The sequence below is a fragment of the Brassica napus genome, chromosome A10 (genome assembly GCF_020379485.1).
Source record: "Brassica napus cultivar Da-Ae chromosome A10, Da-Ae, whole genome shotgun sequence".
Lineage (NCBI taxonomy): Eukaryota > Viridiplantae > Streptophyta > Magnoliopsida > Brassicales > Brassicaceae > Brassica > Brassica napus.
Window position 1 is genome coordinate 2,298,501 of NC_063443.1, and position 17,459 is coordinate 2,315,959.

The 17,459-nt window shown below is 36.3% G+C and overlaps 5 protein-coding genes across 5 annotated transcripts; 4 read left to right on the top strand and 1 right to left on the bottom strand.

Annotated features, from left to right (window-relative positions):
* Positions 1-1,490: 1,490 nt before the first annotated feature.
* Positions 1,491-5,974, top strand: LOC106371181 (synaptotagmin-5). Its single transcript, XM_048743461.1, has 13 exons — positions 1,491-1,738; positions 1,818-1,922; positions 2,030-2,080; positions 2,162-2,282; positions 2,695-2,816; positions 3,184-3,285; positions 3,506-3,580; positions 4,093-4,172; positions 4,366-4,516; positions 4,599-4,829; positions 4,940-5,215; positions 5,307-5,420; positions 5,564-5,974. Exons 1-13 carry the CDS (start codon positions 1,634-1,636, stop codon positions 5,708-5,710), a joined length of 1,680 nt encoding a protein of 559 aa, XP_048599418.1. The 5' UTR covers positions 1,491-1,633; the 3' UTR covers positions 5,711-5,974.
* A 136-nt stretch (positions 5,975-6,110) lies between these two features.
* Positions 6,111-7,346, top strand: BNAA10G03690D (oil body-associated protein 1A). The gene is made up of 3 exons (XM_013811217.3): positions 6,111-6,387; positions 6,519-6,922; positions 7,032-7,346. Exons 1-3 carry the CDS (start codon positions 6,242-6,244, stop codon positions 7,205-7,207), a joined length of 726 nt encoding a protein of 241 aa, XP_013666671.1. The 5' UTR covers positions 6,111-6,241; the 3' UTR covers positions 7,208-7,346.
* Positions 7,347-10,162: 2,816 nt separating this feature from the next.
* On the top strand, positions 10,163-11,981 carry LOC106371180. Its single transcript, XM_013811213.3, has 3 exons — positions 10,163-10,320; positions 10,547-11,271; positions 11,352-11,981. The coding sequence occupies exons 1-3, from the start codon at positions 10,264-10,266 to the stop codon at positions 11,674-11,676; spliced, it is 1,107 nt and encodes a 368-aa protein (XP_013666667.2). The 5' UTR covers positions 10,163-10,263; the 3' UTR covers positions 11,677-11,981.
* Positions 11,982-13,845: 1,864 nt separating this feature from the next.
* LOC106371177 lies at positions 13,846-15,511 on the top strand. The gene is made up of 3 exons (XM_013811212.3): positions 13,846-14,055; positions 14,269-14,975; positions 15,061-15,511. Exons 1-3 carry the CDS (start codon positions 14,005-14,007, stop codon positions 15,380-15,382), a joined length of 1,080 nt encoding a protein of 359 aa, XP_013666666.2. The 5' UTR covers positions 13,846-14,004; the 3' UTR covers positions 15,383-15,511.
* A 13-nt stretch (positions 15,512-15,524) lies between these two features.
* On the bottom strand, positions 15,525-17,201 carry LOC106371176 (UDP-glycosyltransferase 75B1-like). The gene has a single exon (XM_013811211.3). It carries the CDS (start codon positions 17,025-17,027, stop codon positions 15,609-15,611), a length of 1,419 nt encoding a protein of 472 aa, XP_013666665.2. The 5' UTR covers positions 17,028-17,201; the 3' UTR covers positions 15,525-15,608.
* Between the last annotated feature and the right edge of the window lie 258 nt (positions 17,202-17,459).

Here is a 17,459-nt window from a genome sequence, read left to right on the forward strand (position 1 = left end):
ATCGCTTCTGCTTTTGTTGATTGTGATGTTTCACTTGTATTTCCTTCTGAACTTATCCGGTTCAACCCACCGGTCAATTGGCTCTTCTTTCTAAAGTAAAACTTATTTATGTAAATGAATGTTTACTTATTGCTTTTAGTTCTCTTTTCCCTCTTGCATTTGCTTCTAAATATATCCGGTTCAACCACCGGTTAATTTGTTTATTCTTTCTAAAATAAAACTTATTTCTGTAACAAAATGTTTTTTTTTCTCCGACTAATGTAACAAAATGTCTTACTGCTTTTAATTTTCTTTTCCACTTGTAATTGCTTCTAAATATATCCGGTTCAATCACCAAGTAAACTTTGCTTATGTAATACTAAAATTTATTACTTCTTTAACTTTTTTTTCTTTTTTTTTAATGTGATTTTCGACTTTTATTTGTTTCTAAACATTCAACCACAAGTTTAATTATTTTTCTTTAAATAAAACTTGTTTATGTCAAATCTCACCCTATCCCGTGTTTCAACCATATGACGTGTCGACCGTTAATAGGTGCGGAAGATAAGTCAGCCTTTTCGTTTCCGTCGGTAGGATAATATGTTAATCTCTAATTAACTTAAGACTAGTCGTCTTTAGGGCTGTTCAATATGGTAAAACCGAACCGTACCGAACCGAACCGAACCGAAATAGACAATATGATTTGGTTTTGGTATATACCATATAAACCGAATAGATATAATTTTATAAAAACCGTAGGATTTGGATATGGTTTGGTATATAACCGATTAAACCGAATAAACCGAACAAAACCGATTAAAAGTAGAAACATGTAAATATGTATCTATTTTAAAACAATACATGAAAATCTATTTGTTACATAAGTTAAATTTGTGTTAATAACTATTACCATAATTTTATAGTAATAAAAAACCTTAATTTGTAAAACACTTGAACTATAACTAAATAACAATACATCGCAATTCATACATCTTATTTTCTAAGTCTTTTTTGATCTTTTTGATTTATTTTAGTCTTCACTTAATTAATATGAAGATTATAAATTTGATGGACAATAATTAATGGAAAATTTTCAATTGAAAAAACATGACTTTAATGAACACTAAATATGGAAGAGTGGAAAAACTTTTCTTTTATGTTTCTGTTTTGTTTCATATTTTTATTTTCAAAATTTCAAGCTTTGATTTTAGTTATAGAATTGATTATTTTATTTGATAGAAGAAGCATTTTTACTTTTTTTTTCATCTATTTGAACATGTAATATATTTGTAATAAATGACTGTGTTGACAATATGACTATAAAATTCATATAATATGATCTCAAACAAAATAATTATGTTTTTTGGTATAAAACCGAATAAACCGAAAACCGACGGTATATAAACCGAACCGAACCGAAGTAAATATGGATTTAGAATGGTAGTTATATTTTACTAACTGAAATACCGAAAACCGAAAAAAACCGAACCGAAACCGAACCGATATCCGGATTGAACACCCCTATCTTTCACTAATCCCAATCTATAATTTTAAAATTTCTTAGAAAAATAAAATAAAACAATCACTTTTAAGTCTAAATCGATTAAGCTCGCGAAGAAGCTGAATCGAGTAGGGACTCTCGGGCGAGAGAAGAATGGGATTCATAGTGGGCCTTGTGATCGGACTAATCGTCGGAATCACCATCATCATCGGCTTTGTCAAGGCCGAGAATTACCGATCCAAGCTTCGCTCTGAACTTGTGAGCCCCACACACTGCCTTTGAAACGATTCGCTTTCCAGATTCGTTACAGCTCGATTTGAATTGTCTTTTTTCGCAGGCGAATACGGTGGCTGCTTTCGCGAGGATGACGGTGGAGGATTCGAGGAAGCTTTTGCCTGCTGAGTTCTATCCTTCCTGGGTCGTCTTCTCCGAGCGTCAGAAGGTTAAGTTTGCCCAATTTCCTCACAAAAGCTTCTTCCTTTTTGCGAATTTGTGAGAGTATATGCTTACTGATCCTCTAGTTGCTTTGGCATTTTTGTTTACATTCAGTTGACGTGGCTGAACCATCACTTGACGAAGATCTGGCCTTATGTTGACGAGGTATGTCAAGATCATTATTGCGTTATGTGTAATCATTAATTATATTGTTTCTGATGGATGATTTATATTTATTGAGTTTAGGCAGCGTCGGAGCTTATCAAGGCATCCGTGGAGCCTGTTCTTGAGCAATATAGACCTGCCATTGTCGCCTCCTTGACATTTTCTAAGCTCACTCTCGGTACTGTGGCGCCTCAGTTTACAGGTTTGCTTTGTTCCTTTCTGTTTTGATATGTCACTTTGTTTTGTGAGGTACTGCAACTTGTGCAATTGAATCATGTTGAACTGGCGCTTGCTTGTGAACTTTTCAGTTTTGTGGAGTCCGCATCTTCTGGTTTTATTCGTAATCATGTTGAAATTCGTTGTTTTTAGGCGTCTCCATTTTGTAGCCTGCGTGTCTGTGATAGTGAGTGATTTCATGTCAAAGGGGGAAACTTGTTTGCAAGTGAATACAAATCTGAGATGTGGTTTAATTTCGACTGGAAAATTAATTAGTCAATGGGCGCGGTCTGTGGATTTGATTCTGTGTTTAAAGTTTGCAAAAGAGGAGCCTTATCTAATATCATGCTGTTACTCTAGAATTGATGAGTCTGCTTGTGTTCCTTGGTGTTCTTTAGGTGTTTCCATTGTCGAAGGTGATAAAAATGGGATGACCATGGAACTTGATATGAATTGGGATGGAAATCCAAACATAGTACTTGGCATCAAGACCTTAGTTGGTGTATCTCTTCCAGTTCAGGTACAGGACATGTATCTCATGCCTGCCTTCAGTTGCTTGTTTTTATTCTTTGCTTGCTTGAGATCTAGTTTTTTTTTTTTTTTGTCACATCTTGAGATCTAGTAAAAAAACATTTTAAGCGTAAACTAAACATTTAAGAGTCTGGGGATAAGTTAACTAAAGGGTATCTACTGTGATTGTCTAGATGTTCATCCTTGTTAGACTTCTATTACTTGTTAACTAAAAGGTATGTGGAAGTAAATGCCTTTATATTACTTGTTAGACTTTCTGACTTGTAGAACCTGTGAAGAAAATACTAGTTACTTATATGTGTTATTTCAGTTTGATAGTCTGACTACAACTGATTTCTTATTGTCTGTTTTTCTAGGTGAAAAATATTGGATTCACTGGTGTTTTCAGGCTGATTTTTAGGCCACTGGTTGATGAATTTCCTTGCTTTGGAGCTGTCAGTGTTTCTCTCAGAGAAAAGGTTGGTGCCCTCTGAAACTTTTGAAGCTGTCTCTGTAATTGACTAAGAGAGTTCACAACTGTTTTGTTACTTTTGCTTAATGTTGTCGTGTCCTTGTCCATGCATGCCTGAGCATGCTTATTTGTGTGTACGTTTGATATTACAAAGTCGTGTTGACACAAAATCGTCGGCTGAAAATGTGTCTGTTGTTTAGCTTAAAACATCCAATTCTGTGTTGCAGAAAAAGTTGGACTTCACCCTTAAGGTCATTGGAGGTGACATTTCAGCAATTCCTGGACTTTCTGATGCTATTGAGGTTTGGCCTACTGTTCTTTCCTGGTGTTGTTACTAAATGAACACATTTTCATCTAGTGCCAAGAACCTTTTTAACACATGAATGATTTTTGTAATTAAGTCTATATTCCTAGTTTTCTATTCCTTTTCCATCTTGTTTTTTTAAAGGGCAAATCTCCAAAATAGCACATTTCTAAGTTTATATCACAAAAATAGCACTCAAAAACTAAAATGACCAAAATAGCATTTTATCTTTTGAAAAATTTAAATTTTTTTATTTTTCAAAATTTGAAATCTTATCCCCAAAACCTCACTTCTCAACTCTAAACCCTAAAACCTAAACTCTAAACCCTAAACCCTAAATTCTAAACCCTAAACCCCACCCCTTGAGTGCTATTTTTGTGACTTTTGGCATTGAATGCTAGTTTGGGAACAAAAACTTGATTTAGTGCTATTTTGGTCTTTTTCTCTTTTTTAAATGCTCCTTTATGACCTGGGGCTTATGACGTTTACCAGTAAGTTGATATGTAACAGGAAACAATACGGGATGCCGTGGAAGATTCAATCACATGGCCTGTTCGGAAGGTCATACCGATTTTGCCGGGTGATTATAGGTACACCTCAGATTAAAAAGATGAAGTTGAACCGTGACGTAATGTTTATTGTTTTTATAGAGGGTTTAAGTCCTCACTTCGGTGGAGTATATGTTCAACTTATTTTTTTTGCCTTTTCAACTCTCTTGCTGTTGTGTTGTAGCACTTCTAGATTTAACTTTCTATTTACGCTGTTTTATGTTTCTTTTCCCAGTGACCTGGAGCTAAAGCCTGTTGGAATGTTGGAGGTGAAGCTTGTGCAAGCGAAGAATTTGACTAACAAAGATCTAGTGGGAAAATCAGACCCCTTTGCTAAAATGTTTATACGCCCTTTGCGAGAAAAGACTCAAAGAAGCAAGACAATCGTAAGTAGTTCATTTGATCCTTTTTTTTGGTGCTTAACCTGCCACAATGATTTGATTGATATTTATTCCTTATTTCCATCAGAACAATGACCTGAATCCCATCTGGAATGAGCATTTTGAATTTGTTGTGGAAGACGCATCAACCCAACATCTAGTGGTTAGAGTATATGATGACGAGGGTGTACAGGCATCTGAGCTTCTTGGTTGTGCCCAAATCCGACTTTGTGAACTTGAACCTGGTAAAGTGAAAGACGTCTGGTTGAAGCTGGTCAAAGATTTAGAGATCCAAAGAGATAACAAGAACCGTGGAGAGGTTAGATAAGCTATAAAAGCTCCTCATATACAATCGTCATAACCTATAAATCCTGTGATTATCTGTCATGGCTAATGATTACACGTCGTTATTGATTCTCTGTAACTTAGGTTCACCTTGAGCTACTATATGTTCCTTTCGGTGCGGGAAACGGCGTAAACCCCTTCACATCTTCATCGATGACTTCCTTAGAAAAGGTGCTCAAGAATGATACGGCAGACGAAGTGAATGCATCATCGCGTAAAAGAAAAGATGTCATCGTAAGAGGAGTGCTCTCTGTGACAGTGATATCTGCGGAAGAGATACCGATACAAGATCTGATGGGGAAAGCTGATCCATTTGTCGTCCTCTCCATGAAGAAATCAGGTGCTAAGAGCAAAACTCGGGTAAGATCTCTCAATCTAAGCATCAAAGAGTTATCCTAGTTATGGATACTCATTCTCCAAATCTAACTAATTGTAATTTTTGCTTCACCAGGTTGTCAATGACAGCTTAAACCCTGTCTGGAACCAGACTTTTGATTTTGTTGTTGAAGATGGGTTACACGATATGCTGGTCCTTGAAGTTTGGGACCATGACACCTTTGGAAAGGTAAAACCAAACCACGACACACTCTTAAGTCTAACCATACAACCTTGATTGCGCTGCATTGCATCAGATATATGTTTTTTTTTCTCGCTTGTTTTGTGTTGTTCTGCTGGCAATAAAAGTTGTGGTTTTACTTCACTCTGTAGGACTACATTGGGAGATGCATCTTGACGTTGACAAGGGTTATAATGGAAGAGGAATACACAGACTGGTTCGAGTTAGACGAATCCAAAGCGGGCAAGCTGCAGCTGCATCTCAAGTGGATGGCTCAATCAATTTATCGTGACTCCTAAGTTTGTTTGCTCAACTACATATTTGGAGGATTCTCAACTTCAAATGTACATTGTGTCTAGTAGCCTCAAACGTATTTGTTCTGTCAAACAGAGACGAGTCTTCATGTAGCTGAGAAAGCTAGAGACTTGGAAATGAGGTCCCCTGTTTTGTGAAATTCCTAGTCAATAATTTTGTTACTTGCTTTAAAAGGAAACAAGAAACATCCACTCGAGTATCATAAGATTTTGCTAATACCGGAAGCCATAAATAAATTATTTCCTACATTTTAATATGAGCTCATAAAAGTCTACACGTATCACTATCTTAACAGGTTTCTGAATCTGTTGACACATCTTGACAAAACATTTTTGACAAGTTCTTGTATATATCCTAGTAAGCCACGCACACTCGGTGACAACAGCACCATATGCCACATGTCACAGTCCATGCACATGTTCATCTCTTTTTATTAAGACGAGATGTTCGTCTCCTTCACAATCAGACTGAATAATTAAAGAGATAGAGAAGAAAGCAGATAATCAATTTGTTCAATGGAGAAGGCAGTCCATTTGTCAACGAAAGGTGGACCAGAGGTTCCAGGAGAGCCAACAAAGATGGGAACCTCCATGGTTGACTCGGCTGCTGCAGCTGTACAAAGCTTCACTCCGATTAACCAAATCCACCAACATCTCTGCGCGTACTATTTTTAGAAACTATCCTTATTTTCATCACTGTTACGTACATGCATGGATGAAATAACTCTTGAGTTTCTTTTTTCTTTCTCCAATAAAAAAAAAACTTAAAACAGTATTTTTTGCCTTATGTTAGGTTTCATTTCTATGCATATGACATGACTCGACAAGTGGAGGCACATCATTTCTGCGGTCACATCAACGAGGACATGCGTCAGTGTCTGATCTACGACGGTCCTGATGCCAACGCTCGTCTGATCGGTCTGGAGTACATAGTGTCAGAGAAGCTTTTCATGACGTTGCCTGATGATGAGAAGAAGCTTTGGCACACTCACGAGTGGGAGGTCAAAGGAGGGTTCCTGTTCATGCCCGGTGTTCCCGAGCCAATCCAACGCCAAGATCTCGAGATAGTTGCCAAGACTTATGGAAAAGTTTACCATTTCTGGCAAGTCGATTTGGGGCATGAGCTCCCCATTGGTTTGCCTAATATTATGATGGCTGTTACTCGCGACGGTCAACTTTATCCGGAGATGGTCAAGGGTAAATCCGTCATTTAATTTATTGGTTATAAGTAGTAGTAGTAGTATATGAACGGTAGATTCAAATATTCAAAGCTTTATATGAATGTGTGTGGTGGATGAATATGTAGAGACGGAGAAAAAGTTTGGGATATCGATAGATAAAGAGAGAGAGTCAAGGGCTTATATGACAGGACCAGACCATGGGATCCATCCGTTGGCGAATGGAGGTGGTAAAGGGCTGAAGTTGGAGATGCGAGAGGTTGACATCAAGCCTGTCGAGTCTGTTCCAAGAGTCTTTGTCTAAGTTAGTTAAAGAGAGAGGGAGTCTTAAGAGAAGAATAAATAAAGAAGCGGTCGAGCTTTGCTTTTGTTAAGTGTATCCCTCGATCATGTGTATTATGTTGTAAAAGACACTTGAAAAATAGTATATGTTGTGTTCTTTCTTTTGTTTTGAAGACTTGTGAGAATCTTGTTTAATATTGCGAGGATATATGTTTTAAAATGTATCATCCAGTTTAAAGCTAATATGATCCGAAGAAACAAAGAAAAAAGTTCATATTATATAGGGAATGCATATTAATAGGGAAACGTTCCCGAATGATCATCTGTGCATCTTCTTGAGGTGACTGTGCAAATGCCTTTACATATAATAAATAGAGATCAAATGAAACATGCAAGGTTGAAAACCAATGCCCTGGTCAATTGCAACTACCTTTACCCATTACCTGGTGTTCAGGCTGATTTTGATAGCCTAAGTTACGCCACTGCGCTATGGTCATTCCATGGAAAAACAGCAACATTTATGTAAGAATCCAACAAGATGATACGGTCTGCAGCGATGGAAGCAAGCAACATCCAACAATGCAGGCTGAGGTAGTGTATTAAATGAATAAGTTGTTAGAGATGGCTGAATCATAACAGAATGTTATAAATTGGCACACAGATAAATTTACAGCCTCTCCTATTTCACACTTACCTGGACACTGTGAACCTCTGAGATTAAATGCAAACTGAGGGAATAGAGAGAAGTTTGGATTTAGAGTAAATGAAGCAGGATCATCCTGACTAATAAGGTTCCTGACTAGACATCGAGTAGCACAAATCCCTCATGAGAAAACATAATTGAGTGTGATTAACCAAAGACAATTGTGAAAAGAATTTAACAATTAAAGAATGAAAATTCAAGAGTCTAATAAATTTGAAAGTGCCTGAATTTAACAATTACCTCTGTTTCCATTTTCAAGGAAGCTAATCTGACCATCACCACGACAGCAGCAGTTTCTGATCAAAACCTTGCACCAATTCCTGAAGAAATTACACACCTCATTAACATCTATGTCCACATACGAAGACAAAAACATGTAGGTTAAAAAGATCATAAGAATATGTATGAAATGAAAAGCCACAAAAAACATAATGTGGAAGACAAAGATGCAAGACAAGGTTTCTGCAGAGAAGGTAAACATAACGAAATGTGGGTGCATGCATACTCCAGAAATATAAACAAAATTGACAATAAACAAAATTTATTTTCTATATTTTAATTTATGATCTATTTGTAATGTATTTTTGTTTGCAATCTTTTATTATTATTATTATTATTATTATTTTTGCAACATTTTAAGTAATTCGAAATTTTTAATTTCAAATTTAGAATTTTAAAATGTTTAATTTTAATTATTAATATTCTATTTTGGTAAATTTACAAATTTTAGATAATTATGATATATTGGCTAAATTTTGACGTTGGTCGGGTATTTTTGATTTATTTTGAGTCCAAATATTCCAACCGACTTGGATCCGCTATTCAACCAAAAACTGAATATATTTTACAAATATTTTAGTTTTAGACCGAACTCCGGAAGGAACTTACTGAACATCAAATTTTCAAGTACCTAATTTGGTTCAAATGTCTAAAACCTGAAAAATTCATATCTAAAAAAACTCGATCAAAACCCGACCAGAATATCCAAACTTAATGTATAATATAAACTCGGACCTATTTTATTCCAGGCATATTTTAGTTTTGATAGTTTATATATAAATACACAGGATCGGGGTTAACCAATTTCATAATATTCTTTAAAAATAATTAAATAATATTATTGTGACAAAGAATTTGTGGGAGAGAGTAAAGTTGCCTACAAACTACGAGAAGGCTATTGAAACCATTGACAAGCACTTGGTAAGGGAACTTAGATGTTATTGCATAGTTTGATGCAACAAGGGCTAGAGTTTATTCTGTTTCTTTGGTTGTGGTTGTCGTTTTGGCCTTAGTTGTTACATCCCAAGATCAAACCAACACTGACCAAAATTACTCATATTCCATAATTCGGATGAGAATACTGTGTCTCTCAAGACAAAGGTTGATCCTCTTTCAGAAATTGTAGTTTCTTAGTTGTATGTTGCGGTTGATTGTTTGGTGGTATTGGTTTTGTTCACATGGTGTAGATAATGACTACACTTTGGAGGGAAGGCAAGAGTAAATCAAGAAGAGAGGAAAAGGCGTTTCTGATTATGATTAGGCAGAGACCCAATCTGAGAATGGTCGTTATTCTTCTAGCTGATTTCTGATAACAAATACACTGTATTTCCCTATGTAATTATTTGATTTAAGATTCTTGATAAATAGTTGAATTGAATTAATGGAGGTTTTGAGTTTTCAAATCTGTTAAATTATGTTAAGTGTTGGTTCGTGAAAATAAAATCTTTCGATATTCATAGAGAACAAATGATTTGATCAATCAAATATGTAATGACATGAGACATCAAATACTCATGTGAGCTTGCCATTAACCCAACCAAACACTTCTAAAGTACCGTTGATCAATCAAATATATAATGACACGAGACATCAAAAAACCATGTGAGCTTCCACGCGATGCCATAAATCTGCCAAACTCTTATACACATAGATATTTGAACCGCTTTAACCAAAGAATGTAAGTAACTTTTGTATAAATTTTTTGGGCTTACGCAAATTATGTTTAATATTTTAGATGATCATGGTAGTAGTATATGTTGATTTTTTTTAGATGGTTACGGTTAAAATTATCTTTTTGGATTTTAATGGTTTGTTACGGTTTAGTATAACCATTCAAATTGGTTTAATATAATAAGAATAAATAAATCATTCAAATTCTAAGTAAATTTGTCAAAATTAAGTATCAGATCATATAATTAAGGGATGTAGAATTTGAAAAAATAAAATATTGAAAGATTCCATTATTGTGTTTCACAAAATGGAAAGTGGAAAGAAAGAAAGAAATCTTGGTAACCAAGCCTAACCTACTCTTTTTTTCTTATAATAATTTTCTAATTCATCAAATCATTATCTGAGGTTTGTTTGAAGAATATACAATGTCTCAGCTTCTCTTCCGTCTCTCCAAACTATCATCTCGGAACAACAATGTTCTTGTATGTAAAATCTTCTCTGTCTAATCGGTTTGGATCTGTAGTAGTTAATTAGGTCTTGTTTAATTAGATAGGCTTTTAGGGAACACCAAAGAGTTTGTCTTCGAATATATTTTGACATCAGGAAGATAAGGATCGGAGGGTTTGAGATTTCCCCTTGGCTTAGGGAGTGTTTTTGAAACTAGCTACTGTTCGGTTCTGATGTCTGATTTGCTTTTTTACTTGGCAGATACACAAGAAGAGCTCTCGTTTTTTATCAACCAGCCCGTATCTGATACTTGGCGTATTTGGGGATGACTTTAGGTCAGCATGTGGCAACTTCCTCAGTGATATCCTCTTGTTTGACCCGGCAAAGGAAGAGTTACTCACAGTGCGGGACAAAGCAGTGCCCGAAGAGCTTGTTTGCTCGCAAGTGATGGGAGCGTCACATGGATGGGGTTTTTTCTCTGGTCATAATGCCATACATGTCAGCGACACTTTTAGTCCACTGGCTTCCAAATCAGACAGCAAGGTAATTGCTCTGCCTCCTATTACTAGTATGATCTATGGCCAATCCGAAGTGGTCTGGAACGTGGCCATGTCGTCCTCTTCTCCTTATCGTCAAGACAACGAGGAAGGAGACTGTGTAGTGGCTATCAAGTTCTTGGGTAATCATTTGACCATGTGCAGGCCTGGGCGTGACCTAGGTTGGACTAACAAACTGATCCCTTTCGTCTCCTTCGAAAACTCAAACCTCATGTATTCAAAGAGAGAACAAAGGTTCTCTCTGCCTGCTCCTGGAGGCAACTACTTGTGCTCTTGGGATCTCCACTTTGAGAACGAACCTAAGTTCACTGAGTTGGTGTTTCGAAACATTCCCCAGTTGCCACAGTCCGAATGGGAGCTGATGGATTCTTGTTTCAAGGAGGACCATTGGGTGGAGTCACCTTGTGGCCAAAGTTTCCTAGTCAAATGGTATAATATTAATTAACAAAGTAACATGCAGACAGAGAAGTTTGAACCATAATCATTTTCTCCTATATGTGCTTGTGCAGGTACTCTCATGTCCCTTCTATAAGATGCAAAGAGCCGATGGTTATGGTGTTTAGAGAGGACCAAGACACAAACGAGGGAACAAAAACCATGTCTTACACCGAGGACATAGGAGATCTTTGCATATTCCTTTCGAAAAGCGAACCTTTCTGCGTTGTGGCTAGCTCTTGCCCTGGTCTCAAGCCCAACTCCATCTACTTGATGGGCCATAGCTTTGCTGTTTACGATATAACCACTAGAACCTCCCGTCACTTTGAACGTCCCAAAGGTTTACCAGAAAGTCTTACTACTTTCCTCCCTTACTGGCTTGCTCCATTTTCTATGTAAAGTTCTGTGGTGTGGTTAGCTGCAGCTCGAAGAAAGCGTAAGGTTAAGGGTTGAAAGCAGTCAAAATAAGGAGTCTGAGAGTGTTATTGGTGTGTAGTAGTAGTACTAGTATAGACCTATATTGAGCTAAATAACTCTGTCTGTGAGTGTTCTATGGTGTGGTGTATTTCATTTTAATATTTTCTCTCGATACCAGTGTTTGGATTGCTTTTAGATAATGTGCCTTTTGTTTTCGGTGCAGTTTCTATACTGATGACATATCTTTGTTATTTAAACTACCATAATAAATATATCATTTTCTGTAATTTTCAATTTTTCAATAATTTTTAATCAATAGTAATTCAATAAAGTCAATTAATTTTCTTGAAGTTTACAATTTTTTTCACAAAAAACACAAAAATACATCTTTGTGAAACAATTATTTTCTTCTAAAAAGTCTATCTTAATGAAACGGACGGAGTACAAGTCACGTGAAAGTTATTGAAATCATTTTACAAACAGAAAAATGGTTATCGAATGCACTTGATTTTATTTTGTCAACAAAAGTTATAGTCCATGGTCAAATGAATATTGTGTAACAATCTACTAGAATTTGAAAACAAAATCTCAGAAACATTTGAAAAAATGTAACCTCAATTTTGTAATAATTAAAAATACATTCCATCCTATGTGGCATTTCTAAATGTCTTCTAAATCATGTTTCTAAGAATTTTAGAGCACCTAATATAAACCATAGTTTAATATAAGGTTGTCACATATTTTTATAATATAATGTTATCTATTCTTTCTTTAAACGAAACCTACGAAATTACCTAATGTGATTAAAATATATATAGCAATTAATGATTTAAAAAAATAAAGATTTGATAACAATCTGTATACCTTTTATCATTTTTGTTTATTTCTTTATTATTAAAATAAATAACACAATTACATTAATCAAATAAAAAAATTTATATATTTTTGTATATATTGTATTTTGAATTTTTTCAAAACGAGTATAAATTAATAAAACTGTTTAAAGTCTCACATAAACTTTTGTGATCAAGGTTTGAATTTTTTTTCTATATTAAGATATAATGATTATAAGACCATATGAATAAATAATTTTATTTTAATAGGTTTTTATGTTAATATATATATATATATATTTCATATCATTTAAATTAAACTATACATCATATGAAAATACATACTTATATTTTGATATTTGCATTGAACATATATTGAAAACTTAATATTTTAATTTTGAAATTTTCATTTTTTAAATGATTATAAAATTTTGAAACTATTAAACATCCCACATAAAAAAAATCGCCGGTGTAAAATTTTGTCACACAAATATGCAAATAATCATAAAATCATATAAGTATAAATCTCATTTAATAAATATTCATATTAAAAGTATACTATATATCCATGTTAATATCATTTAAATTTAATTATTATATCATATATGATAGATAAGATTGATTGTTATGATTTATTTACCTTAAAATAGTTGCGAATAAACAAAAATGATCGTTTGATTTATATACACACGCTAATTTATTATATAATAGTAACCGATTTCTTAGTTATTTAGTATATATACTTATTATTTTATTATTTCATAATATGCAGAAAACATAAAATAAGTAATAAATATAAAATATTTATTCTGCAAAAGGTGCGGATCTTAATCTATATATGTATCTCTTTAATAATTTTAAATTTTAAACATTTTCTAAATCTCAGACCAAAACAAACAAACGAAATGAGAATAAACTCTAAAATCAATATTTATATCGAGCAATAACCAAAAAAAAATTGAAGATATATAGGATTGGCACGTGAACGTAAACTTCTCACGACCATAATTAATTTTTAAATTTCTAAATCATGATATAAAATTGAACTTGCATATTTTCATTGTAACCAAATAGTAGACTTGAAATTCTTCGGCCTAAACGTTAAGAACGTTTTTATGCAATAAATAATTTTTTGACCTAAAATATTTTTTAAAAATAGGATCAGCTCATCTGAATATAAATTATTTAATTAACAAAAAGTTAAAAAAAAAAATTAAGAACCAAAATATTAATTCGATCAAGAATATAAATTTATTTTCTATACAATATTTCCTAAATAATTTTCATTTAAAGATTCCACTATTGTGTTGTGTTTCACGAAAGAGGAAAGTGGAAAGAAAGAAAGAAATCTTGGTAATCAAGCGTGACCAACTCTTCTTCTTAAATGGTGGAGACTTTTTTCTTATAATTATTTTCTAATTCATCAAAATCAGTATCTAAGGTTTGTTTTATCTGGTGGGGTCTAGAAGAATATACAATGTCTCAGCTTCTCTTCCGTCTCTCCAAACTATCATCTCGCAACAACAATGTAAAATCCTATCTTGCCTTGTCTGTCTATTGGTTTGGATCTGTAGTAGTTAGGTCTTTGTTTAACTGGATAGGCTTTTAGTTTTAGGGGAACACCAATGAGTTTGTCTATGAATATTTTGACATCAGGAAGATAAGGATTGGAGTGTTTTGGAAATTACTTTTTATTTTTATTTTTTTGGGTTCTGATGTCTGATTTTGCTTGACTTGACAGATGATACACGAGAGCGCTCGTTTGTTCTCAACCAGCCCGTATCTGACACTTGGCACTAGGGTCAAGGAAGTTCTGCCCGGTGGCTGCAAAATTGCAGACGTTCTCTTGTTCGACCCTGCTGAAGAAGAGTTAGTCACGGTCCCCGACAAAACAGTTCCCAAAGAGCTCATGGACGAAGAAATGGTCGGTGCTTCCCATGGATGGGGTGTTTTCTGTGCTCGGCACGATCGTTCCGTACGCATCAGCGACTTATACAATCCATTGGCATCCAAATCAAACCCCACCATGATTACTCTGCCTCGGCTTACTGCTCTGTCCTCTAACTACTGCAACGTGGCGATGACCTCTTCCCCTCACCTTGAAGACTGTGTAGTGGCTATCAAGTTCGTCGGTGACCATCTGAGTCTGTGCAGGCCCGGTCGTGACCTTGAGTGGACTAACATCTTGACCCCTCCTAGCTGCTTGGAAAACTCAAATCTTATGTATTCCAAAAGAGACCAAAAGTTCTACTTGCCTGCTCCTGGAGGTAAATACTTGTTCTCCTATCATCTCCACTCCAAGGAAGAAGATTTCCCTGAGGTCCAAGAGGTGGTCTACCGTGGCCACCCAGAGTTGGATCAGTCGGAATGGGAGCTTTTGAGTTCGTGTACCAGGACGGAGCATCTTGTGGAGTCACCCTTTAGTGATGAACGTTTCCTAGTCAAATGGTTTTATCTCTATACACCCCTTGTTAATGTGAATAGATAAAAAAAAGATTGTTACAAAAATGATGAGAACAATTTTGGTGTGCAGGTACGCACATGGCTTCTACTCGTCTGTGTTGGAAAGAATTGACCACATAACAAAGAGGTTTATGGTGTTTAGAGAGGAGGAGACGACAGAAGGAAGCATCATGTGTTACACTGAGGACATTGGAGACATGTGCATTTTCCTTGCAAACAGCGAGGCTTTCTGCGTCCCCGCTAGCTCCTGCACCGGCCTCAAACCCAACTCCATATATCATATGGGACGTGGCTTAGGTTTTTACGATCTCACTACTGGAAACCCACATCAGTACCTAGCTCCTGATGGTGTACCCACGCTATCTTACTGGCTTCCTCCCTTCTCAATCTAGAGGTAGTTGTAGTAATGGTGGCTATTCTTGTGTTTAATTGTTAGTTACTATTGACAAGTTTGGATTGCTTTAGATAATGTGACTGTTGTTTTCAGTGCAATTTCTATACTGATGACATATCTTTGATGATGGGCAGCTTATATATATAGTTATATATATATTATATTAATTTGTCCAAGACATACACAAATGTATTTTTGTGTTGTAATACAACCAATTGAAGGATCTAGATTCCTTTTGAACACTCATCTTTGTCTTTAACCTCCTCTGCTTCACTGAGCAGAATCTCATCCACAAAAGCCTCAATGTTCTTATCACATGACCCACCTTCTCTACCCGCTTCAACCGCTAAACGCCTCCATTCCTCAGCGTTTCCCCTCAGCTCCACCAGCTTCTCATCCATCACTGCCTCCAAACACCTCCTTATTTCTCCCCTCTCCACCAACCCTTCCTCGTTCTCCCTCACCCTCACACCTGTCCCCCACAACTCCTCCAGAAGCTTCGCGTTCGTAGGTTGATCAGACCACATCGGAAACGCCACCACCGGAACTCCAAGAACCAAACTCTCAAGCGTCGAGCTCCACCCGCAATGAGTCACAAAGCAACCAACCGCTCTGTGTCTCAAAACCTCAACCTGAGAACACCAAGACACGATCATCCCAACCTCTTCCAGCTCGTGCCTAAAACCAGCAATCTTCTCGATCTCCGTCTCGTCCTCTCCTTCTAACTTCGCTTCTCTGTTGGATTTATCAGTTATCACCCACAGGAACGGTCTTTTACCTTCTATGAGAGCTCTCGCTAGCTCCCCTATCTGTTTCTTGGACAACTCAACCATCGTTCCAAAAGAAACGTAGATAACAGAGGACTCTGTTTTCGAGTCTAGCCAACGGCTATAACTACTACTTTGATCATTTGACAAATCCTTAACTGATTCTGTGAACATCTCCGAAGGAAGTAAAGGACCAACCGCCACCATTCCGACACTCGGTATAGCCTTTAACGCCTCTTGCTCCAGAGAATCGAACGTGTTAACGAGAATCTTCGGGTTGGTTTCTTCTTTGAGAAGCTCCATGAGTTCTTGAAACGAGTTGTACGCCCCTTGGTTTGTGTTAGCAGGCGTGAGGAAAGAAGGAAGATCACGTGTTGCTATAGACGAAAGGTTCTTGAACTCGAGACAAGAGTTGTTGTTGTTTTCGTTGATGTGGTTGTAATAAATGTTAAAAACCAAAGCAGGTTGGATCCAGAGAAGAGCAGAGGGGAGCTGAAACCTACTCGCCACTTTTGGAGCCCAATTGAGGAGTATCGTGTAGACCAAGCAAGTCACCGGAGAGTCACCTTTCTTGTTACCTTCGATGAACTCCGACAGGGCTTTGTCGCCGTTGTTCTTGAGATTCGCAGACCGGGTCTTGAGCTCTTCGGCGGTGGTGAGGCCTCCTTGGTCGAAGCCGTCGGAGAAAGTGAGGAAAGAGAGGTTGTCGAGGTCGCTGTGCTTAGATATCATAGAGCGGTGGAAGACGGAGGCGCACGTGACCAAAGTGACACGTGCGCCGGTGGTTCTGATGAGGCGACGAGCGAAACGGAGAGATGGGTTCACGTGGCCTTGAGCAGGGAACGTTACGAGTAGAAAGTGTGGTGGTGGTGCCATTAATTGTTGTTTGTTTTGTTCCTCACACTGAAGTTAATGAAGTCCAATACAAGAATAAATGTCTCTTGGAGTCTTTGGTTGTTATATATAGAGAGAGAGAGAGAGATGTGTAATTAAATTTTGATACTTGGTCAGGTATGCATGCACATGCATGTATACGTCTTCATCAAAAAAAAAAACGCAAAACTGTATCAGACTACTTGTGACGTCTGTGGTGACGCTCGACTGGTGGTTTGCCTTTGGCCTTACTTCGTGTAAAAATCCAAATTTGCGTTTGTGTGGTTGCAGACTTTGACATTGACGTATGATTGGAGATGCAAACATTTAACTCTGTTTCCCTTTACAGCCACAAGTTGCTGTAGTATTGTTTGAAAGTAAAGATGCTTGCTACCCATTTTGTTCACATAGATTAAAATGATATTTAATTTTAAT

What these genes read in the sequence shown, in the direction of transcription:
- LOC106371176 (XM_013811211.3), bottom strand. Translation starts at nt 17,027, where the DNA reads ATGGCACCACCACCACACTTTCTACTCGTAACGTTCCCTGCTCAAGGC.
- LOC106371181 (XM_048743461.1), top strand. Translation starts at nt 1,634, where the DNA reads ATGGGATTCATAGTGGGCCTTGTGATCGGACTAATCGTCGGAATCACC. An exon ending in TGTGGCGCCTCAGTTTACAG is followed by an intron (nt 2,283 to 2,694) that starts GTTTGCTTTGTT and finishes GGTGTTCTTTAG; the next exon opens with GTGTTTCCATTGTCGAAGGT. An exon ending in ATTTTGCCGGGTGATTATAG is followed by an intron (nt 4,173 to 4,365) that starts GTACACCTCAGA and finishes TTCTTTTCCCAG; the next exon opens with TGACCTGGAGCTAAAGCCTG.
- LOC106371177 (XM_013811212.3), top strand. Translation starts at nt 14,005, where the DNA reads ATGTCTCAGCTTCTCTTCCGTCTCTCCAAACTATCATCTCGCAACAAC. An exon ending in TATCATCTCGCAACAACAAT is followed by an intron (nt 14,056 to 14,268) that starts GTAAAATCCTAT and finishes TTGACTTGACAG; the next exon opens with ATGATACACGAGAGCGCTCG. An exon ending in GAACGTTTCCTAGTCAAATG is followed by an intron (nt 14,976 to 15,060) that starts GTTTTATCTCTA and finishes TTTGGTGTGCAG; the next exon opens with GTACGCACATGGCTTCTACT.
- BNAA10G03690D (XM_013811217.3), top strand. Translation starts at nt 6,242, where the DNA reads ATGGAGAAGGCAGTCCATTTGTCAACGAAAGGTGGACCAGAGGTTCCA. An exon ending in ATCCACCAACATCTCTGCGC is followed by an intron (nt 6,388 to 6,518) that starts GTACTATTTTTA and finishes GCCTTATGTTAG; the next exon opens with GTTTCATTTCTATGCATATG. An exon ending in TTATCCGGAGATGGTCAAGG is followed by an intron (nt 6,923 to 7,031) that starts GTAAATCCGTCA and finishes ATGAATATGTAG; the next exon opens with AGACGGAGAAAAAGTTTGGG.
- LOC106371180 (XM_013811213.3), top strand. Translation starts at nt 10,264, where the DNA reads ATGTCTCAGCTTCTCTTCCGTCTCTCCAAACTATCATCTCGGAACAAC. An exon ending in CTCGGAACAACAATGTTCTT is followed by an intron (nt 10,321 to 10,546) that starts GTATGTAAAATC and finishes TTTACTTGGCAG; the next exon opens with ATACACAAGAAGAGCTCTCG. An exon ending in CAAAGTTTCCTAGTCAAATG is followed by an intron (nt 11,272 to 11,351) that starts GTATAATATTAA and finishes GTGCTTGTGCAG; the next exon opens with GTACTCTCATGTCCCTTCTA.